Source organism: Peromyscus californicus, unplaced genomic scaffold (assembly GCF_007827085.1).
Source record: "Peromyscus californicus insignis strain IS unplaced genomic scaffold, ASM782708v3 Scaffold_10__1_contigs__length_136768540, whole genome shotgun sequence".
Lineage (NCBI taxonomy): Eukaryota > Metazoa > Chordata > Mammalia > Rodentia > Cricetidae > Peromyscus > Peromyscus californicus.
The window spans coordinates 18,059,456-18,084,274 of NW_026294391.1; the positions used below are offsets into that span (position 1 = coordinate 18,059,456).

General features: G+C 41.6%; 1 protein-coding gene across 6 annotated transcripts in view; it reads right to left on the reverse strand.

Moving 5' to 3' along the window:
• Window positions 1-777: 777 nt before the first annotated feature.
• Window positions 778-24,819, reverse strand: part of Kantr (KANTR integral membrane protein) — a 46,204-nt gene continuing 22,162 nt past the window's right edge. For 2 of the 6 annotated variants that reach the window (XR_008223220.1, XR_008223226.1), the window contains exons 4-7: window positions 22,237-22,356; window positions 18,436-18,508; window positions 17,832-18,049; window positions 4,314-5,105 (exon numbers count right to left, since the gene is read on the reverse strand). Coding sequence is in view for 1 of the 6 variants with exons in the window: in XM_052763341.1 (XP_052619301.1) it covers window positions 4,071-4,301 (231 nt within the window). In the remaining 5 variants the exon portion in view is untranslated. The other 4 variants (XM_052763341.1, XR_008223229.1, XR_008212786.1 and 1 more) reach the window with 4 other exon arrangements.

Sequence of the window (24,819 nt, forward strand, 5' to 3'; positions counted from 1 at the left end):
TACTAGCCTGGAAAGGGTAGTCTCTAATGGTATGCCACATAGCTGTGTATATTAGCATTTTGATAAAGTTAGTGGTGACAAAAGTTTGTGTGTATGTGTGTGGGAATAAAGGTTGGTGGCTTTTAGACAACAGTATTAGTATCCAAAGTCATGCACATGCAGAAACACTGGAGCCAGCCTAGTACCCAAGGGGGTCAGGAGAAAAGTCAGGACTCAAATTTCATAGTCTGCTGCTACCTTGACATAGGGAAGGGGAATCCTTTCAATCTGAAAATTGCCTTCTGTGGTGTTTACCTGGAGAATGGTACTTACTATGTACCAGACACTGTATGCTATCCCCTCCTCTCAAGTACCACCGATAAAGTCTAATGGGAGTGATCTGCTTGACCTGAGAACCAAGAAACAGTTCCCCACAAGGCAAGAAAAGGGAAGATGCTACCTAGCTGAGAGAGCTGGGGCTTTGTTTGCACAAAGGAACAGGGGGGTATGACAACAGAAGTTTGAGGGCTGGTTAAAAAGGAGCCAGTCCTGCTTTTAGGAGCAGATAGCATAGACTCCACCACAAAAAAACACAGGGCTTTGCATGATCCTGCTTTTTGTGAACCTGCTTCTCCAGATAACCCAGGAGTTGTCCTCCATGTGTCTTTTTACCCAGCACCTTTGGAAATAATGGCATTTATGCTCCCCAGTGTGCCAATAAAGGCCTTTATGCTGACCTTACTTCTCTGAGGATTTCTGTCTATGTTTTTCATATTAAATAATAAACTCAGTCATTCATTCACTTTATTCCACAAATATTTTATTGACTGTTCACTGACTGTTATTACACACTGTTCTTGACACTGGGAATACAGCAGTAAACCACACAGAAATCTCTGCTTTGAGGAGCTTACAGTCTATTTGGTAGACACAAACACTAACCACAATGAATAAATATAAAATATATCAAGTAGTGATCAGTGCTTTGTAGAGGACAGATCATAAATAGGATAAGACACGACATGGAGAGTAATAGGGCCAGTTTATATATGTTGATTAGGAAATACTTCTCTAGGGAGGTAACATTTGAACATAATGGAAATACTTGATCAAGTAATCAAATGATTTGGGAGGAAGGGTGTTCCCGGTAGTGAAAACAGCAAATACAAAGGTCCTGAATGGAAGGTCCCTGGCATGCTTGAGGAACAGGAGACAGGCCAGTATAGCTAGAGAGGAGTGAGGCTGATAGCAATGAGATCGGGGAGGGGAAGGGAAATAGATTGTGTAGGAACATGGGGGCCATGGAGATGACTCTGGCTTTTGTACTGAGGGAACTGGGTGTCATGGGAGAATTTTGAGCAGAATAGAGGCATGATCTGATTTGGATTTCACAAATAATTTCTAACAAGAATTTTTAATTCTTGTAGAATTACGAAGAATTAGTAACAGTGCTGCAACACTAGAATGCTGGCTTTTAGGAAAACAAAAAGGTATGCAATAAAGACGATATAATCAGTGTGCTGTGCAGTTCAGATGTGAACAATATTTATAACGTCATACTCACACAAAAAAGCATGCACTGAGCCGGGCGGTGGTGGTGCACGCCTTTAATCCCAGCACTCAGGAGGCAGAGCCAGGCGGATCTCTGTGAGTTCGAGGCCAGCCTGGGCTACAGAGTGAGTTCCAGGAAAGGCACCAAAAACTACACAGAGAAACCCTGTCTCGAAAAAACCAAAACAAAACAACAACAACAAGAAAGCAAGTGCTGATTTTAAAAATATATACTTAAAGAAATAGATGTAATCACAAAGATGAACAAGGAACAAGAGACTTAACTGGGGATAGCTAGACAGATTAGAAAGCAGATGAATCTTTTACAAAGGAAAAGATAATTTTTGAAATAAAAAGCGCAATGGAAAAAGGAAAAGGCAGATTAAACATAACTGAAAAGAGAATAAACTAAAACATATACCCAGTGAAATTCCCCAAATGAAGTACAAGGAGTTAAAATAGCAAAGAGCTGTTATGAGTTATGAAAAACAGAATTAGGAGGTACAAAATACAAGTAACTGGATTCTGAGAAAAAAAAGCCCCACAAGAAACAGAAAGAATCTAATCTAGTAGAATTTTCCAGAAATGATAAAAAACATGCTTCTACTAAGCCATGAAACACATTTCAAAAGTAGAATAAATAAAAAAGAAACAAGTCTAAACATGTTAGAATGAAATCACAGTACTCCCTGAACATCCCCCTCAGAAAACACATGAAACCAAACCACAATTAGACTGATAGTATACTTTTTAAAGGCAACAAGGCATACGTCTCACAAAGAGAACAGATACATATATTTTAAAGGTTGAGCAAACTCTTGTAAGGATAAAGATAAAGCTTTTACACACAACAAAGAGTTTAATACCAAGAGATCTGAACTAAAAGGATAAACACTGTATTCACAATGAAAGAAAATGATGCCATTAAGGGGGTCTGAGATGCAAGAATGTATGCATGTAAATCAGAACAAATACTGCCAGTCTACATAAAATAATACTGATAATATATAATTATAAGATTACAAAAAACAAGGAATAAATACTGATAATATATAATTATGAGATTACAAAAGAAACAAGGAATAAATATGGATAATATATAATCATGAGATTACAAAAAACCAAGGAATACATTTTACGAACAAAATCAAGTGGTCAGGAGAGGAATGACTAAAATCACTAGTTTTTAAGCTTCTCACACTCTTCAAGATACACTGAAAACAGTGTTTAAGTTTGTAAGCTAAACACACATGCCAGAATATCAAAGAATAGAAAAATAAATCCTAACAGGAAGGGAAAAAAACTTAAAACTAAAAAAGCAGGTGAGAAAAGAGAAAAACATACAAAAAGTAGTGGAAAACCAAAATAACAAAGTGATGGTAGAAACATGTCCAAACATCCTGCAGCAAATGTAAACTAAACTTGCCAATTTTTAAAGGCAGAGGTCATTAGATAAGTGTTTTTTGAGACAGGGTCTCACTGGATAGCCCTGGCTGGCCTCAAACTCACTATGTAGACCAGACTGGTCTCAAATGCAGAGATCCACCTGCCTCTGCCTCCCAAGTGCTGGGATTAAAGGCGTGCGCCACCACGCCCAGCTTTAGATTAGATTTTTAAAAACTGTTCAGCCATATGCTGTTTTCAAGAAATATAATTAAAACACAAAGGTGTAAAAAATTCTTAAAAGTAAAAAGATAGAAAATTATGCCACAAAACCCTAACAAGAAGAAAAGCTTGTGCTGTTACATTAATACAAGATAATCTAGCAGAATTCTTCTATTATCAGGAATAGAGAGGGATATTACACATTTACCAGAAATATAGCAATTCTTAATTTATGTTAAAAAAGGAAACTATAAGAAGAAAACAGATAACTCCAGTGTCAGAGTTCGTTTTAAAAACTATTGGTAGATCATAACAAAAACAATCAGTTTAGTTAAATACAACTTGAATAAGATAGTTGCTAACAGACACAGACAGATCTCTATATTCAATAATTAGAGGACACACATTCTTATAGAGCACATAGGAAACATTAATAATTATCGATCATGTACCAGGCAATAGAACAAGTCTCAATAAATTTCAGTTCACATAGACCACATCATCTGAACAAAATTAAGATAGATTTCAGTAACAGAACAAACTTAAAAATCCCCCAAACATTTGGGAACTTAAAAACATACTTCTGTATAATTCATGAGTCAAAGAAGTAATGCTAATCGATACGCTGAAGTTCTGGGAACTGAACAACAATGAAGTAACTACCACATATGATCACGGAGGCAAGTAGCATTAGCAGGACATTTGTAGCTTTTAAATATATAAACTAGAAAAGAAGAAAGGCTGAGAGCTAGGCTCAGTGCCTCATGCCGGTAATCCCTGCACTGGGGAGGCTAGGGAGGCAATTAGCATGAATTTGAGGTTAGCCTGGGCTATAGAGTGAGACCCTGTCTCAAAGAAAAACAAACACCCAAACCAAGCAAACAGAAACAGAAAAAAGACTGAAAAGGAATGAGCTCAACACACAGTTTAAGAAATCAGAAAAACAGCAGCAGAATAAATCCGAAAAATGTGGAAGGAAGGAGGTCAAAAAAGATAAGCGCAGAAATTAAAGAAATAGAGAACAAAGACACAATAGAGAGGAGCAATAAAGCCAAAAGTTGGTTCTTTGTAAAGACTAGTAAAATAGACAAACCTCTGGTGAGATTGATCAAGAAAAAAAGGGAGAAGGCACAAATAACCAGTATCAGCAACGAGAAAGGAGACATCGCTATAGGTTATATATAGCAGAGAATTTAAAAACGGAACTTTAGGCCAGTGGATTTGGAAACAGACAAAATGGAGCAATTCCTAAGAAACTGTATCTAAAACTATATCCAAAGGAGACAAAAAAAATAAATTCTCAGTAGTACTATAACTATTGAAGGGAGTGAAGCAATATTTAAAACTCTTCTTGCCAAAAGGATAAAAATGAAAATACAAATAATTCACAGCGGTTTCCAGCTGGGATGTGGATTCGATAGGTGAAAAGCTACTGATCTCTGCAGCCCTAGAGGTGTCTGGGGAGGACTCAAGGCAGTGAAGAGTCTATGAAGAGCCCCCTTTTCTAGTGGAGCCTTCTCTGGAGGGATCCCTAGAGGGTGGCCCTTAGTGAGGTGGGGCCCGACAACTCTCTCTGTAGTCGCTGTTGGTGGGGAGCACAGATTCCAGATGCAGCACTCAGTGACTGCTCTGTGGCCAAGGTGCTAAGCAAGGCCAGCAAGGTGCTCTGCCAGCTGCACAGCCTCTTCAGCGGCCAGCTTCTGTTGTCTTCTGCTCATTGAGGACAAAGGGCCTGTGGAGCAGTCGGAGGAGTCTGTGTTCCAGTTGCCAAGAAACACCAAGCACAGCTCAAGTTGTAAGTGGCTGGGATGGGGTTGGGTGCAGGGAAGCCAAGCAGGGGCTTCTGGAGGGTGTAGCTCCAGGCGGAAACCCTGAAACTCTGTCTTCATGAATATCAGCTACTCCTGATGAGCCCTTTTAATGATGTCCAAGCTAGCTGCAGGGTGATGGTTCTAATAATGGTGGATGTTCTGCAAATGAGAGCTTCATCATTATTTTGAAATAGTTAATAAAAAAGAGATGAAATGGATTTGAAATCTACTCACATCATCATAGAAATTCCAACAATATATTTGTCAGTGAAACAAAAGAAAAACTTATATTATTTCAGCTGTTAAACATCTTTGAACAATTTAAGAACTGGTTTTATATATTTTATCACCTACTTATATTACAAGTTTTTGTTGGTGGTGAGTGACTGTTAAGAATTTGATAGACACATTACTACAAAGTCTTGGTTAGGATTTGTGTATACCCATTTCAAATATAAAATGTTACATAAAAAATATGTGGTGAAAGCACATTTCAAAATTCTCATTTAAAACATTGAAAAGAGGAGCAGGAGAGATGGCTTAGCTGTTTAGAATACTTGCTGCTCTTGCAGAGGACCTGGGTTCCGTCCCCAGTACCTGTACAACAGCTATAAACTGTAACTCCAGTTCCAGAGGATCCAACAAACACCCTTCCCTGGCCTCTGCAGGTACTAAGTATGTACATGGTGCACAGACATACGTGCATACATCTTTAATTAATCATTTTTATTTTATGTTCATTATTGTTTTATATGTATATGCTTAGTGCCTGCAGAGGCCAGAAAAGGGAGCTGGGTCCCCTGAAACTGGAGCTACAGGTGGTTGTGAGCCACCATGTGGTTGCTAGGAATTGAACCAGAATCCTCTGGAAGAACAACAGTGCTCTTAACCACTGAACCATTGCTCCAGTCACCATGTATAAATCTTTAAAAAGATAATGCAAAATTGTTCAAGCATGAGAAAAGTCTATAAATTTAATTGGGCTATCAGACTTTTGGAGACAAAATATATTCATTCTAAGAAACAGAAAAGGTATTTGATAAAAAAAAAAAAGTCCAACATTCTTTCATGGTTTAAAACAATAAAAACTTCTTAGTATAGAGAAATAAGATAAAATTTCTTAACCTGATGAAACCTGTAGAAACCAGATGAGAAATATCTTGTTCTAAATAAGGAAAACTTAATGAATGTTATTTCTTTGAAAATACACAATTGAGGAGGAATGGCCCTTTAACATTTCTATTCAAAATTGTACTAGATGTCCTGGACATCTCATTAAAACAAGAAAATAGATTAAAGGCACAGAAACTGAATAGGGAAAAAAACCCATTTCATTATTTATAGTTGACAAAGTTGTCAATATAGAAAACACAAAAGATGAGAAGCCATCTTAAAGGGAACCAGGTGTTTTTGGAGAAACGGCTGATTCAAGGACTGCCTTGGAAAATAACAAGATGACTCTGAAGTATCTTGTAGAACCAGAAAGCAATGAAGTCCTTAAAAACCAAGAATGAGGGACTTGAGAGATTGGGTCAGTGGTTAAGAATGCTTACTGCTTTTGCAAAGGACTCAAATTCAGATCCCAGCACCTATTATCAGGTAGCTCACAACAGCCTGTGACTCCAGCTCCAGGGAATCTAGCACCCTATATTCTGGCCTCCATTGACACCTCTATACTTGTGGTATATATGCACACAGACACACAGACATACATATAAGTATAAACAGCCAATAAGAATGAGAACATGCCAAAGGGACACAGCAGTCAATGTGAAAGTGTTGCCAGGGGGCAAAGGTGAAACAATTTAAGCATCAAACCAAAAAACAGAGTATTAATTTATCGAAATTATCCCATTTTTTCCCTGAGGGAAAAGAGTCTATGTACACCATTCTCTTTTGTCCGTTTACTTTATTCCTCTGAGATTAAATTCTATCTACACAGCTTTATTCTATTCTTATAAATTGCTCCTCTGTCCCTCCTCTTCCTGTCCTCTCACAGTTCTAAGTAAGCTCTTCTGCTATGGATCTCATCTTCGTCCTCCATTCCTCCATTTCCCATCTTTCCTTCCTCTCCCACTTTCTTGACTTGATTCAAATCCACCTACAATCTGCAAAACCTTTTCCTTCCTGCCTTCTCCTAGGGCCACGCTATCCTAACTCTCCTGCTTTCTCCTCAGGCTGAGCTATAGCTCCCCTCCCCAACCCAGTCAGGAATTCTTCCCCAGTCTTCACTTGCACCTGGTTATGCAAAAAATCCTTTTGTTCTCAGCCAATAGCTCTGCAATGCCACTAGGCCTGAGGGAAAGGGATGGTCTGAGCTTCATTTGCACAAGAAACAAAGCTATGCATCTACATACCCACCTGTCTCCTACGCTAGGAAACAGGTATTGTCTCTGTAGGAGTGTTACCTAGTTCGGATCAGCAGCAGGTCTGAGAATCTAATACTGTTTACCGTATGTGGCCTAGGAGAATGAGCGTATAAGAAATTAATAATAGGAGGATTCCTTGATCTTTCTAGGTACAGCTTTATCATATACAACTGAATCTTTATTTCATATTCTTGAGGCCTGCAGTGTGGATTTATAACTCAAATTATTAAAGAAATATGCATAAGCTCATATAGATGTGAACAAGTAACAGAATAATAAAAGATAACACATACATCATTACAGAATTCCAAGAAACACATACATAGATATACCCTCTTCTAGGGCTGGAGCTCAATTGATCCCCCTCTCCTTGAGAGGGGATTAGATTCCTCCAAAGAACAGAATATTAAAAGTGAAAAAGAATCAGCAACTTTCCCATGGAGAAACACAGCAAATACTACTTTAACCAAAGGATTATAGTTCACATCATCAGGGATGCCATGTAGATACCATGTACTCCTTGATATGTATGATGAGAAGAACATTTAAATTCTGTGGCATTCTTTCTAAAAAGAAGCTCAGTCTAGTTATGATAAAAACTTCAGACAGCTCTAAATTGAGGAGCATTCTATAGTATTCAAAACCATTAATGTCATAAAAATAAGGACCAACAGATCAGGGTTATCCAAGAGATTCCTCAAACAATGTAGGCTATTATTGCAGTTGCCCTTGGTTGCCTCCCAGAGGTTGAAGTTAAATCGCTATTGCTAAAGACACCTATGCTTTGGACATAGGATCTGTGTGATCTGAGCTGGATCTGACCTGAAAGTCACCTTCCTAAGGACTAGCTTCCTTTAGGACTGGAAGGTACTGTGCAAGCTTCCAAGGGAGGGAAGCAATCAAATAGTTCTTTTTTTTTTTTTTTTGGTTTTTCGAGACAGGGTTTTCTGTGTAGCTTTGGAGTCTGTCCTGGAACTCACTCTGTAGCCCAGGCTGGCCTCAAACTCCGCCTGCCTCTGCCTCCCGAGTGCTGGGACTAAAGGCGTGTGCCACCACCGCCCGGCCCAATCAATAGTACTATCCAGCTGTGATGTCTATGAACCACAACACTGACAGCATGACAAGATATCCCTAAAAGTGCAATAGTGGTATTCATTATCTTGGTGGTAACCAACAGCTGTCTAATTGGACTTAAGGCCCACTCAACAGAGGGAAATCATGCCCAATACTGAAAATTTACCCAACTTTCTGGAGCCACTGAGGCCATGGATCTTGCAAGAAAACCTTCCACCACCACTTTACTAAACCAGCATAATTCCTACCTGCATTCTAAATACTTATCCTTATACCCACAGGTAAGTATAGCTCTCACACCTCATCAAAGAAACTTCTCTTTCCAACAAATGGAGAGCATTGCAGAAGCCCACAACTGGTCAAAACACAAAATGCAAAAAGAAAAAAAAAAAACAAAAAACAAAAACCCCAAAAAACTGATCATGGAGTACCCAGCCCCAATAGATACATCTACAACACAACTTGTGTATCTAGGGGTCAGGGAACATCATGGCAGAAAGATTCCAAGAGCCAAAGGATCAAGAAATCTACTGCGAGATAGTGTCACCTAGAAATCATACAGAGGTTTTACCCAGAAAGTCGCATTAACATGGCTGCCTAAATAAGACCTGAACAAGTACAACACCAATAGACATGTTAACATGGAAGGGGGAAATCATACAGGGCCCCATCCCTAAATAAAGAACTACAATGACTAAGAAATCCTGAGAGCTGGAGAATATGTCTTCCCCAGGGATGAGCCCCCTAATTGATTATCCGATACCAACTGGTCAGCCTTGAAATCATTTACATACAAGTAATACTAAATAGACTTAGCAAGTTGTCTTTGTGTACTTATGCATATACATATCTATATAGGTAACAATAACTGTAGAGAGCCGTGCACGGCCGTGCCTCAAAGATGGCGCAGCGTCTGGCTTCTGCCTTCCCAATGGCAGGTGCTCCTTATTTGGCTAAGGCTAGGATCTGGCTTGCTTCCGCACACCTGGACCTAATCTGACTTGCTTGTGTATGTCTGACCCTAGCGGCATTGTCCACGTGGCACTACGGGGTTGATTGCCCAGTGGCTATAAAGGGCGTGGGCTGGCTTTCCCCGGGAGGAGCTGAAGATCGGAGGAGGAGCTGAAGATCGGAGGAGGAGATAAAGATCGGAGGAGGAGATAGGAGATCAGAGTGAGAGAGAGAGAGAGAGAGAGAGTGAGAGAGAAAGCGAGCGCGAGGGAGAGTGAGCGCAAGTGAGAGAGGGAGAGTGAGTGAGAGTGAGAGAGAAGAAGAAGATGGCTTTCCCCGGGGTCAGAAGATTGTTCAAGGTTCCTGAATAAACTGCTCGGAGAAGAGCCTGGTGTTGCGTCTTCCTTGCTGGTTGAGGCGGACGGGACAAGTGGTGGCCCGTACGGGGAAACCTTTAAGGCTCAGAACTCTTCGCAGTCAGGGCAGTGCACTGGTAAGTCCCCAGGTAAGGTGGGGATCCGCGACAAAAGCGGGAAAATTAAGTGGAGCCGCAACAAAAGCGGACAGGAAGATTAAAGAAAGTGAAAGCAGGTGAAAGCATTGAATGTCATTCCCCACTGTCTGGAAGCCTGGGCAGCATGGGGAAAACCTCAGCAATTAAAGACTGATAATGGGCCGGCGTATACAGGACAGAAATTTAATTCCTTCTGTCAGTGCATGGATGTGCAGTTAACTCACGGTCTCCCTTATAATCCTCAAGGCCAAGGCATTGTGGAGTGTGCGCATCGGTCCCTTAAAGAAATTCTTCAAAAACAAAAAGGGGGAATAGGCCGTGACCGAACCCCAAGAGAAAGACTCTCTCTGGCATTATTCACCTTAAATTTTTTGAATTTGGATGCCTCGGGAAGTTCATCAGCAGATAGGCATCATAATCCACACAGCCCTATGAAGGGCATGGTGAAGTGGAAAGATATCCTCACAGGCAGCTGGCATGGCCCCGATCCCGTGCTGACATGGGCACGAGGTTCTGTTTGTGTTTTCCCACAGGACCGGCTAGACCCTATCTGGGTACCTGAACGATTGGTGCGACAGGCCCCTCAGACGGAGAGACGTGATGACACCCCGGAAGCTGATGTGCCTGATCCTGATAGCCCTGATTATGATTGAAGGAGTGGGCAGGATTAGGTGCCCTGGCAGGCCTACTGGTACTTGTCTCCCTGATGTGCCTGTGGTGCATTGTTCATTTAAGGGTTTCTCAGCAGCGCAATGCAGCCATGATTATCCAAGCCTTTACAGCCATAGAGGCTGGACAGTCTCCCCAGGCCTGGCTGGCCACATTAAAAGTTTTATCGCGCAGGATGCGAGGCTAGTGCACTGCACTTGGGTCTAGCTGTATTGCAAAACCCAAGAAGAGCAAGTCTAATTGCATGTGGGTTGATGCCCTAATTCCCACCTCTGCAAAAAAGGGTATCGGACAGGTCAAGTGTTCTCTGGGTGGATGACACCTGGACTAACACCAGTACAATGTCCAAGTTGTTTTTTGGCAGAGATTAGACCTCTGCTCTTGCCTGCTGCTTAAAACAATAAAGGGGGAACTGTAGAGAGCTGTGCACGGCCGTGCCTCAAAGATGGCGCAGCGTCTGGCTTCTGCCTTCCCGATGGCAGGTGCTTCTTATTTGGCTAAGGCTAGGATCTGGCTTGCTTCCGCACACCTGGACCTAATCTGGCTTGCTTGCCTATGTCTGACCCTATCGGCATTATCCACGTGGCACTATGGGGTTGATTGCCCAGTGGCTATAAAGGGCGTGGGCTGGCTTTCCCCGGGAGGAGATCGGAGGGAGAGAGAGATCGGAGGAGGAGATAGGAGATCAGGGAGAGAGGGAGAGGGAGAGTGAGTGAGAGAGAAGAAGAAGATGGCTTTCCCCGGGGTCAGAAGATTGTTCAAGGTTCCTGAATAAACTGCTTGGAGAAAAGCCTGGTGTTGCGTCTTCCTTGCTGGTCGAGGCGGACGTGACAAATAACAAAGAAAAGGAGGCCATGAACTTGAGAGGGAGCAATGGTGGGAGAAACATGGGAGGAGTTAACAGGGATATATTGAGGTTGCTTTCTTATTTTTAAAAAATATACCACAGTCAGGTATAGGAAGTTCCTATAGGAACTCTCTGCTTACTAACTTAACTTTTCTGTACAACTTGAATTACTACAAAATGTAAAGTGTAGACATGTAGAAAGTAGTGATGCATACCTATAAATTCCAGTACTTGGGAGGTTGGGGCAAGTGGATCACAGTTTGGGGTTAGCTTGGGCTTTACAGCAAATTCCAGGACAACTTGGATTGTATAGTAAGACTTTCTCCAAAAAAAACGATAACAGCAGCAGCAACAACAATAATAGTTTATAGAGTGAGTGATTATACTATCAATCAAAATCCATTTCATTTTTATATACCTAGGAAATTGATAAAAACATACTAAATGAAAATATCTCTTGGGTTGGAGGAATAGCTAGGTAGTAAAGCATGCATGAGGTTTTGGATTTAATACTTAATACCACGAGAATAAAAATTCCACCTATTACAGCATACAAATCCACAAAATATGAAAGGGTATATGCTGTGGAATGGTCTGTATGTTAAATTGCTCTGATTGGTCAATAAATAAAACACTGATTGGCCAGTGGCCAGGCAGGAAGTAGGCGGGACAAGGAGAGAGGAGAATTCTGGGAAGTGGAAGGCTGAGTGAGGGAGACATTGCCAGCCGCCACCATGACAAGCAGCATGTGAAGATGCCGGTAAGCCACGAGCCACGTGGCAAGGTATAGATTTATAGAAATGGATTAATTTAAGATGTAAGAACTAGATAGCTAGAAGCCTGAGCCATTAGGCCAAACAGTTTAAGCAATATAAGTCTCTGTTTACTTGGTTGGGTCTGAGCGGCTGTGGGACTGGCGGTGACAGATTCATCCTGACTGTGGGCCAGGCAGGAAAACTCTAGCTACAGGTATATCTCATACAATATACAAAAGGCTTTATATAAAAAATCCTAACATATATACAACCATACCACCCTGAACAGGCTAATCTTGTCTGATGTCAGAAGCTAAGCCGGGCTGGACTTGGTTAGTACTTGGATGGGAAACTGCCTGGGAATAATACTGGGTGCTGTAGGCTTAATACAATTCTTTTAAAAAATTATAACACTCAGACAAAAAGACATGCAAGAATGTATTTAAAATAAAAGAACATACCAAATTTATAGCTAAGAAAACTCAACTTCATAAGCATCAATTTATCTTCAAACTGATTTATATAATCACTTCAATTCCCAAAACCTTATAAAACATAAGTGGATTTGGAAGTATATTTAAAATTAAAAAAAAAAAAGAATATCTAAAGAAGGTTAGGCATGGTTGTATGCATCTTTAATTCCAACACTTGGGAGAGGCAGGTGGATTTCTGTTTGAGGCTAGCCTGGTCTACATAGTAAGTTTCAGACCAACCAGGGCTACAAAGTCTGTCTCAAATAAAAATAAAGTAAGAAGAATATCTGGGCAAAACAATCTAGGAAGGTTAATTTTGCTTTATTAAATAACAATATTTACCAGGAAACTGAAATAATTTAGGGAGCGTGATAGTGGTTCAGGGACAAAGGTTAATCAACAGCAAAGAGAGTCTATAATGAGACCTATGCACACAATGTGACTAATAGTGTTAATTTTACTAAATTAAGTAATACTTAGTCCAGAACATTAGTGAGGTACATCTCTTGGTTGTGGTTATGAGGGTGACTCCAGAGATGTTTAACCAAGAAGGGAAGACCCATCCTGAATGTGAGTGGCACTGCCCATGGGCTGGGGTCCAGACTAATTAAAAAGGGAAAAAGCAGCCAGCAGAATGCTGACATTTCCCTTTTTTTTTTTTTTTTGTTTCCTGATCTACCCGGATGTGAGCAAACAGCCTCCAGCTACCAGGATGGATTGCATCCCCAACCTGTGAGCTAAAATAAACCTTTCATCCCTTAAGTTGCTTATTGCCATGTATTTGAGCACAGCAATGAGAAAGTAACTAAACTAGGAGCTTTGATGTATGACAGAAGTGGCGTTAGGTTATCCATGTGGAAAATGATGAAACTAGCTCCCTACCTTATACCGCACCAAAAAATCAATTCCACTTGGATTAAATACAAAAGGCAAACTTTTTATTAGAAAAAATAATAAATATATATGTATGATTATGGTCCAAGGAACTCTAGAAAACTGCCGGCTACAACAGAGAAAAGACTGATTCATTCAACTCCTTTAAGAAAAGAATTTCTGGGGCTGAGGGTAGAGTATTTGCCTAGCACTGTGGAGGTTACAGAGCTCTGGCTTCGCTCCTCAGCATCACAGGGAAAAAAATCTGCTCATGGAAAGACACAATGAAGCAAAAAGCCACAAATGCAGAGTATGTTGGCTAGTTCTATGTCAACTTGGCACAGGCTAGAGTCATTTGAGAGATGGGAGCCTTGATTGAGAAAATGTCTCCATAAGCTTAGGCTGCAGGCATGGTTCATGGTGTTTCACTGCAGCAATAGTAACCCTAACCAAGACAGAGAGAAAAGATCTGACACAACCCGACATATTATGAGAATCCAAAACAAAAAAATTCCTTCAAATCAACAAAATTATTTTAAAGATTCAAACATGATCAATAACCAGGAAAAGATAATCAGCTATATAGATAACTAGGATGCTGAGTCTATATTAAAATATCATTTTACGCCAGGTGGTGGTGGCGCATGCCTTTAATCCGAGCACTTGGGAGGCAGAGCCAGGTGGATCTCTGTGAGTTCGAGGCCAGCCTGGTCTACAGAGCGAGATCCAGAACAGGCACCAAAACTACACAGAGAAACTCTTGTCTCGAAAAACAAAAACAAAAACAAAAACAAAAACAAAAACAATCTATCTATCTATCTATCTATCTCTATACCTATATATATATCGGGGCTGGAGAGATGGCTCAGTGGTTAAGAGCATTGGCAGCTCTTCTAGAGGTCCTGAGTTCAATTCCCAGCAACCACGTGGTGGCTCACAGTCATCTATAATGGGATCTTGATGCCCTCTTCTGGCACGCAGGTGTACATGCAGATAGAGCACCATATACATAAAATAAATAAGTATTAATAAATTATTAATATTAAATTATTCTTAAAAAGAATGTTTTAAAAATATATATATAATATATATTTATCATTTTACACTATATTGACAAAATAGGTGGGATTATATCAAGTAGATGAGGTTATGGATCAACAGGATCTTTCATTCATTGCAAAAGAGCATAATTTGTATTATCTTTTAGAATATGGTTTGATAGATTCCTGTGAGGCTAAACTTTCATATATCTTATTAGCTAGCAACTCCATTCCTAGGTATATACTTATACCTAGGTATATGGGAAGCTGTGTATGGGAAGCAGAGACATGCACAAGAACGAAAGCAGTGCTGTTCATAAGAGCAAAAAGCTGGAAAGGACCCAAATGTCCATCAACAGAAACATGGGTTATTTGTTTTATGATCACCTGAAATGCTACACTACACATCATTGATAATGAACTACAACCATATGAATCAAAAGATGTGACTCTCAGGAACATAATAGTGATGAAAAAGTAAGTTACAGAAAACCATATACAATATTGTTCTGTAGCTATTTCCTCTGAATTGAAACATTCTCTGGAAGGGAGAAGGCAGATGTTTAAGACTCAAGATGCAAAAGAGATTTCCAAGGCCCAGCAAGTTCACAAGATCTCTTAGCAAGTTTATAAAAGCAGTAAGAAATTAATGGGGAGTTGAGACTCTCAGTGGGGGCTTCATATAGGACAGGCTAAGAGCTCCAGGGATGCAGCTTTTGTGAGCTGGCGTGGGTATTTCAGGGAAGCAGCTTGTTTTCAATCTCCCATGTTCCTATAAGTAACTCTAATACACTCACTGGCTCATATGATGGTTAATACTGTCAACTTGACAGGATCTAGAATATTGAAGAACGAGCCTTCGGGAATGTCTGTGAGGGATTATCTAGATTAGGATTAACTGGGATGGAAAGCTTCACCCAAAATGTGTGTGATACCATTCTATACACTGGGGTCTGAGACGGAATAAAAAAGGAGAAAGCTGAGTGCATTTATTCATCACCATTTGCTTCTGACCGTGAACACAATGTGAACAACTGCCTCAGGCTCCTGCTGCCATGACCTTCCCACCATGATGGACTGTCCCCTCCAACTGTGTGTCAATCAATACAAACCCGCTGACTACTGAAGAAGAGGGGCAGAGAGATTGTAAGGAGCAGAGGTCAGGTCAAACAATGTCTTCTGGATACCACAGGACTTCTGCACTCATAAAGTCATAGCAGCTCTGCTTGCCTGTGCAAGACCAAGCCAGTCAACACTCCAGCATGGGAGGAGGAAGGTTCAAGAGCCCCCACATCTGATGGAGGAGCTACTGACAGTTGATGGCTTCCGGAGGAAAGACGGTTTTCTTTAAGGATGTGGCCCCCTGGCTAGGCTGACCATATTCTAATGGCCATTAGAATATAACTGTGTGTATATGGGCAGTATAAATTGGAATCTGTGCGATATTAAAAATAGAGGACACGGAGTTGGATGGGGATGGATATGGGAAAAGTTAGGAGGAGGGGTGGTGGGTGAAAATGATTGAAATGCATTGTATGTGGGGCAGGTGTGGTTGCACACACCTTTTAATCCCAGCATGCAGGAAGCAGCAGCAGGTGGGTCTCTATGAGTTCCATCCAGGCAAGCCTGGTCTACTTGGTGAGTTCCATACCAGCCAAGGCTACATGAGATCCTCTCTCAAATAAATAAATGAATAAGTAAAAAAATAAAAAAGAGAAAGACACACACCCCCTAACCACCGTATGCATGTATGAAACCCTAAACAAATTAATAAAAATACTCTCTTTCACAAAAATAAACCTTCCCATGGGTTGCATTCATTGCAGCAATGTCATAACACAGAAGACTGATAGGGAGAAGCGAGGCCAGTACCCATTCTGAGCTGGCGGCAGAATTTGATACAAGGCCAGTACCCATTCTGAGCTGGCGGCAGAATTTGATACGAGTCATTCGCATGGTACTGGTTTTGAAGGCATGAAAGATGCAGGATTGAGGGGGGTCATGGAGTCTTGCACTGTGGTTCCGGACTGCCCTGAGGCCAGACAATGTATGGGTTTGAGTCCCTGAAAGGCATAAGAGGCCACTGTGTAAAGCTGTGAAGGTGAAGCCTAAATTGTGATGGAGAGCCCCAAATCCTGGAGATGGTAGAACCATGGCAGGTGTGCAGGCATAGAAATGAGTCATTCCAAAAGGCTATGTGTACTGCAGGAAGCAGAGATGGAGGGGTGGGGATACCCAAGACCTCATGAGTTCCAGGTGCCCAACACAGAACTACAGGAGTTTGCGCTTCCATACTGAATTTCGTTTTTACTTTAGTCCAATCATTCCTTGCTATGCCATCATTCTTTCCTTTGGGAATGGGAGTGTTTATTCTGTGCCATTATGTACTAGAAATATGTAACTTGGTTCTTATTTTTATAGGAACTTACATCACATCTAAGAGATTGCCTTGAACCTGAGATGAGATGCAGACTAAACTTTTTTGTTTGTTTGTTTTTTTCAAGACAAGGTTTCTCTATATAACAGTCCTGGCTGTCCTGGAACTCACAGAGATCTGCCTGCCTTTGGCTCCCAGTGCTGGGATTAAAGGCGTGTGCCACCACCACCTGGCTAGACTTTTTAAAAGTGTTGAAACTGTTAAAGACAATGCAGACTTTGAATACATTTTGCATTGTGAGATGTCCACAACACTTTAGGGACGAGGGGTGGAAAATTAGTTTGAAAGTGATAATGTTTGGGTGTCAAGTTGACAAGGGATGGAGTTGTGATGATTAATTGTCAACTTGACCAGATGGGGAGTCACTGAACAGACAAGTCTGGGCAAATCTGTTCAGGATTATCTAGATTAAGATAACTGAGGTGAGAAGACCCACCCTAAATGTGGGTGGCACCATGGTAACGGGCTAGGTCCTGAACGACATAGTCCTGAACTACATAAATCCAAGCTCTTGCTGCCATACTTTCCTCTCCATGATTGTGCTGGTTAGTTTGTTAACTTGATATAAACTAGAGACATCTGGCAAGAGGGAATCTCCATTGAGAAAAAGCCTCCATAAGATCAGGCTGTAGGCAGGTCTGTAGGGTATTTTCTTAACTAGTGATTAACTCGGTCCTGAGTTGTATGGAAAGTAGTTTGTTGATCTCTTCATTGTGTCTAGTTGTGTTTTCTGTAATGGTCTCCATGTGTTGCAAAAAGAAGTAGGTAGCATCAGTCATGATTTTTCTCTTGTTGAGGGGGGCCTTAAGTCCAATTAGACAGCTGTTGTCTAATTACCACCAAGATATGAATACCACTATTGGCCCTTTAGGGATAATCTTACCATTGTTAGTAGTTTTGTGGTTCAAAGGCACCACAGCTGTATAGGAGTAGTGACTGCTTCCCTCCCTTGACAGCTTGCATAGTACTTTCTGGTACTATGGAAGCTAGACCACAGGAATGAGGCTTTCAGGTTAGATCCAACTCAAATAATCCAAGTCTTGTCTCTAAGTGTGTGGTTTCTTCGGCAATATGAACTTATCTTCAACCTCTGGGAGGCACCTAAGGGCAACAGCAATAGTCAATATGGTTTGTGGAGTCACTTGGACTACCCTGACAAACACCTGCAAAAGAGGATTTTCATGCCTAGCATTGGGGTTTTGTTAGGTAGTCTATTACTCTTGTGGGGAGCACTGTCAGTCAAAGAGGCATAACTTGTTTAGGCATATATATATATATATATCCATCCTATGGCAGTGGTGGTGCACACCTTTATATAATATAAACATATAATAATTTCTGAAGGTTTTATCAAATAATCTTGGCTTTATTTCTCTCTTCCCTTTTTTCTGTATTGACCTTTCTCCCCCTCCCCAATTAGAGCGCCCCCTCCCCATTTCCCATTTCATTTCACCTATATCCTGCTATTCCCCACATATCCCCCTTACCCCATGGTTTCTTGACAGTTTCTCAGTTTCTTTGGTTATTCCAGGTCATACACTCACATCTGAAGATTTGGAGCTAGGAATGGCAGACAAGAGAGAATATGTGGTACTTATCTTTGTGGGTCTGGGCTACTTCACTCAATATAATCTTTTCAAGTTCCATCCATTTACCTGAAAATTTCATGATTTCATTTTTCTGGACACAATGTAGAGATCAAGGGATCATAGGGAACCCAGCCACAATGAATACATCCTTAACACAACTCCTGCAACTAAGGTTCAGGGAACATTTACAGTAGAGGGGGCAAAAAGATTACAGGAGCCAAAGATCAGTACGTCTGCTGTGAGACTCTGTCTCTTAAAAATGGCTGTCCAGCCGGGCGGTGGTGGCGCACGCCTTTAATCCCAGCACTCGGGAGGCAGAGCCAGGCGGATCTCTGTGAGTTCGAGGCCAGCCTGGTCTCCAGAGTGAGTTCCGGGAAAGGCGCAAAGCTACGCAGAGAAACCCTGTCTCGAAAAACCAAAAAAAAAAAAAAAAAAAAAAGGCTGTCCAGCCTGGCAGTGGTGCTGCACGCCTTTAATCCCAGCACTCGGGAGGCAGAGGCAGAGGGATCTCTGTGAGTTCGAGGCCAGCCTAGTCTACAGAGTGAGTTCCAGGTCAGCCAGGACTGTTACACAGAAAAACTCTGTCTCGACAAACAAAAACAAAAACAAAACAAAAATAAATGGCTGTCTAAATAAGACCTGAACAATAACAATATTAATAGACATGCTAACAGGGAAGGGGGTAAAACCTCATAGAGTCACTCCTAGACAAAAAACTACAGGGAGCCAGGCGGTGGTGGCGCACGCCTTTAATCCCAGCACTCGGGAGGCAAAGGCAGGCGGATCTCTGTGAGTTCAAGGCCAGCCTGGTCTACAAAGTGAGTTCCAGGAAGGGCGCAAAACTACAGAGAAACCCTGTCTCGAAAAACCAAAAAAAAAAAAAAAAAAAAAAAACTACAGGGAACTAATGACTGCTGATAGAGGGAAAAAATAGCCTCTCCCAGGGATGAGCCCTCTATCTGGTTATATAATACAAAGTGGTCAGTCCTGAAATCACGTACACACACACACACACACACACACACAGAGCAAAAACGAACTCAGCGGGCTGTATTTAACCTATTTGTACATGTATATATATAATAACAATAAAGAAAAAGGAGCCATCAATTTGAGAGGGAGATGGGTTGGGGGAAGGGAGGGATTGCAGGGAGGAAAGGGGAAAGGAAGGGGGAAATAATGTAATTATATTTTAGTTAAAAATATATTAAAGTTAAAAAGTTTAAAAGAAGGAAATGAAAAAAAAGCAGGCTGAGCAAGCTATGGAAACAAGCCATTAAGCAGCATCCTTCATGGCCTCTGCTGCGATTTCTGCTTCCAGGTTCCCGCTTTGAGTTCTGTGCTGACTTCCCTTCATGAGAAACTAGAAGCTGTAATGTGAAATAAACCCTTTCCTCCCCAACTTCTTTTGGTCGTGGTGTTTCCCACAGCAATCGAAAGCGAACTGAGACAATGACCGAAAGTGAACTAAGACAATGATAGGCTCTACTCAAACTGCGTATCAAAATAAGCCCTTCCTTCCCAAAGGCTTTGTCAGGATTTTGTCATGGCAAGGAGACAAGTGACTCCAGGTCATCAAGCTAGACTTGGGTGGAACAGTTTCTTTAGCTCACTGTCAGTGTCCTATCTGGGATGAAAAGACATTTGTTCATGTCTCTCCAAGGAAAAGGTCACACCACTATGATACTATTTTCCAAAAGTTTGCAACCAAGTCAGATAAGCAATGTATTCATTAAACAGTCCCACAAATTTGAAAAAAAATTCCACATGTCCAAAACAGCACAATAATGTTAAACACAAATTTAGGGGTGGCAACTTGTTTTCTGTTTGTTTGGTTTTGTTTTTAAAGGCATATCCCATCGCCACCTGGCTTAATGATTTATTATTATTTTAATATAAATGATTTATTTATTTTTATTTTATGTGTATTGGTGTTTTGCCTGCACGTATGTCTATGTGAGAGTGTTGGATCCCCTGGAACTGGAGTTACAGACAGTTATGAGCTGCTTTGTGGGTGCTCAGGATAGAACCCGGGTCCTCTGGAAGAGCAACCTGTTTTTTTTTTTTTAATTTTATTTTATAATTTAATTTAATTTTACATATCAGCCATGGATTCCCTTGTTCTCCCCACTCCCGCCCCCTCCCCCCACCTTCCCCCTAGCCCACCCCCCACTCCCATCTCCTCCAGGGCAAAGACTCCCCTGAGGATTGAGTTCAACCTGGTAGATTCAGTCCAGGCAGGTCCAGTCCCCTCCTCCCAGGCTAAGCCAAGTGTCCCTGTATAAACCCCAGGTTTCAAACAGCCAACTCATGCAATGAGCACAGGACCCGGTCCCACTGCCTGGATGCCTCCCAAACAGATCAAGCTAATCAACTGTCTCACTTATCCAGAGGGCCTGATCCAGTTGGGGGCTCCTCAGCCACTGGTTCATAGTTCATGTGTTTCCATTCGTTTGGCTATTTGTCCCTGTGCTTTTTCCAATCTTGGTCTCAACAGTTCTCGCTCATACAAACCCCCCTCTTTCTCACCAATTGGACTCCTGGAGCTCCACCTGGGGCCTGGCCGTGGATCTCTGCATCCGGTTCCCTCAGTCATTGGATGGGGTTTCTAGCACGACAATTAGGGTGTTTGGCCATCCCATCACCAGAGTAGGTCAGTTTGGGCTGTCTCTTGACCATTGCCAGTAGTCTATTGTGGGGGTATCTTTGTGGATTTCTGTGGGCCTCTCTAGCACTTTGCTTCTTCCTATTCTCATGTGGTCTTCATTTACCATGGTCTCCTATTCCTTGTTCTCCCTCTCTGTTCTTGATCCAGCTGGGATCTCCTGCTCCCCCAAGCTCTCTTTCCCTCGACCCTCACCCTTCATTACCCCCACTCATATCCAGGTTGTTCATGTAGATCTCATCCATTTCTCTGTCATTGGGTGATCCCTGTGTCTTTCTTGGGGTCCTGTTTTCTAGGTAGCCTCCCTGGTGATGTGAGTAGCAGTCTAGTCATCTTTGTTTTACATCTAGTATCCTCCTATGAGTGAGTACATACTATGTTTGTCTTTCTGACTCTGGGTTACCTCACTCAGGATGATTTTTTCTAGATCCATCCATTTGCCTGCAAACCTCATGATGTCATTGTTTTTCTCTGCTGAGTAGTACTCCATTGTGTATATGTACATTTTATTTATCCATTCTTCAGTTGAAGGGCATCTAGGTTGTTTCCAGGTTCTGGCTATTACAAACAATGCTGCTATGAACATAGCTGAGCAAGTGCCCTTGTGGCATGATTGAGCATTCCTTGGGTATATGCCCAAGACTGGTATAGCTGGATCTTGGGGGAGATTGATTCCCAATTTTCTAAGAAAGCGCCATATTGATTTCCAAAGTGGTTGTACAAGCTTGCATTTGAGCAACCTGTTTTTAAGACAGGGTCTCACTATGTAGCCCTGGTTGGCCTGAAACTCACAGAGATCTACCCATCTGTGCCTCTCCAATGCTGGGATTAAAGACAAGTATCACCATGCCTGGCTAGGAGTGGCGATTTTGATGGGGCAGACAGGCAGGGACAGGGGACACATGGATAGATGCTATCATTAATGCCATTCTTTCATGGAGTGCTGGATTCTTGAGTTTTCAATAAGTTATGTTTATAATATATATTTTTTCATTTATTGAATATAATTTTAAATGTATTTTTAAAAGATTTACCTTTGGGGCTGAAGAGAAGGCTCAGTAGTTAAGAGTTCATACTGTTCTTCCAGAAGACCCCACAATTGCCTATAACTCCAGCTCCAGGGGATCGGATGCCGTCTTCTGGTCTCCACAGCACTACTCAGAAGCACAAACCCACATCCAGAAACACATACATATACATAAATAAATATTTATCTTTAGTTTTACTTATGTGTATGTGTGCATGTCTGTGAGTGTATGCCATGTGTGTACAGGTGTTCATAGAGGCCATAAGAGGGCACTGGACTCTGTCCTGGTTAGTTGACTCTGTCAACTTGACACAAGCTAGAGTCATTTGGGAAGAGAGAACCTCAATTGAGAAAATGCTCCCACCAGACTGGCCTATAGGCAAGCCTGTGGGGGAATTTTCTCTATTAATGATTGATGTGGGAGGGATCAGCTCCCTGTGGGCGCTGTCATCTTAGGGCTGGTGGTCCTGGGTGCTATAAGAAAATGGGCTGAGATGGGCGGTGGTGGCACTGGTGAGGCAGAGGCAGGCAGATCTCTGAGTTCGAGGCCAGTCTGGTCTACAGAGCGAGTTCCAGGACAGCCAGGGCTACAAGGAGAAACCCTGTCTTGAAATATTAAACAACAACAACAACAAAAACAAAAACCCAAAACAAACAAAAAAAGCTGAGCAAGCTATGAGGTGCAAGCCAGTAAGTAGCACTCGTCCACGGCCTCTGCATCAGCTCCTGCCTCTAGGCTCCTGCCCTGACTTCCTTCAGTGGTGGAGTAAAACACGAGAATTCTAAGATGTAAAACATCCTTTCCTCCCCGACTTGCTTTTGGTTATAGTGTTTTATGCCAGCAATAGAAACCCTGACTAAGACATAGCCCCTGGGGCTGGAGTTATTGGTGGTTGTGAGCTGCCTGATGAAGGTGCTTGGGACTGAACTCAACTCTGCAAGATCAGCAAAGGCTTTAACTACTGAGCCATCTCTTCAGTCCCCTACCTAATATACTCTATATTAACAAAAAGAACGGAAGACGAAAAGAGAAATTAAGGATGAAAATGCTTCAAAAGGTTTGCTGTCAAGATAATTAAAGGATTAAATCATAGTTGCATAGGGACATGGTATAGGGAGTGCTTTAAATTTTTTTTTTGAGCCAGACATGGTACAAGCCTGTAGTCCCTATTAATCAGGGAGCTGAGATAGGAAATCAGCAGCTTGTGGCCACCATGGCTATATTTTCAAGATTATGTTTCAAAAAGCAGAGGGCTATCTAGCCTGGAGGGATGACTTAGTTGTTAACAGCGCACACTCCTCTTACAGAAAATCTAAGTTTGATTCCCAGCACCTATGTTGGGTGGCTCCACAGGCACCAGTCCTCCTATGTACAGAGAGAGAGAGAGAGAGAGAGAGAGAGAGAGAGAGAGAGAGAGAGAGAGAGAGAGAGAGAGAGAGGTTTTTTTTTGTTGTTTTTTTTGAGACAGAGTTTCTCTGTGTAGCTTTGCGCCTTACCTGGAACTCACTTTGTAGACCAGGCTGGCCTCGAACTCACAGAGATCTGCCTGGCTCTGCTTCCCGAGTGCTGGGATTAAAGGCGTGTGCCACCACCGCCCGGCAATAAAAATAATTCTTAAAAACACCTGAGAGCTAGGGCTGATCATTTATCTATCATGTATAAGGCCCTGAATTCCATCATCAGCACCCACACATACACTCACACTTATACCCACACCCACCTGCACACACAAATATAACCACACCTCCAAAACCATTTTTTTAAAAACAGAATTAAGAAATCCATAGAATGGCTGAGAAAGGACTTCCGATGAATTCACTTTTTCCCTCCAGAACACTAAAAACATGAGCAAACCAACCAAATCATTTCAGAACTGTGGCAATTAGCCATAGTAACACAATGAAGTCAAAACTATCCAAGAGACTCCTGAATCTCGAGGAAACAGTAGGGTTTGTAGCACTGTAACTGTGGCTACCTTGGGAATTTAAAGGGAGAAAAGGGGTAGCCCAGGCTGGTCTCAAACTCAGAGATCTTACTGCCTCTGCCTCCAGAGTTCTGGGATTAAAGGCCACCAGACCTGACACAAAAAGGAAGCTTTGGAGACTGATACAACCAGAATTTTGAAAAGCTCTGACATATTACTAAGGATTTGATGGGCTGTAGACATACATACTCAAGGCCATGTGTATGCGCAGGAAAAACAGGCAAAGACTAAAGTCACTCACTTCTGACTAACTGTGAAGGCCCTGCACAAATAGAAAATGATAAACTATCTGAAATCTGTAGGTATGTTTTCATACACAGATCTTCACAATAAAAAGTGAAAAACATATAGGTAAATATTTAAGATTTTCTCAGCAATTATTGGCTGGTTACAAAATGTATTCACCTAGGCCTGATCCTTAGGAATCCAGGCTTAAAAATAAAAACGAGAACTTAAAAAATGTTAAAAGAAAACTCAGGAGCCACATAATATAGTACAGAGAATACAAAATCCATAGAATTAGTCCCCAGAATTCAATAAATTCAATAAATACCAAAAATAGTCACATGTAACAGCAGTAACATAAACCAAAACAAAATAAATCA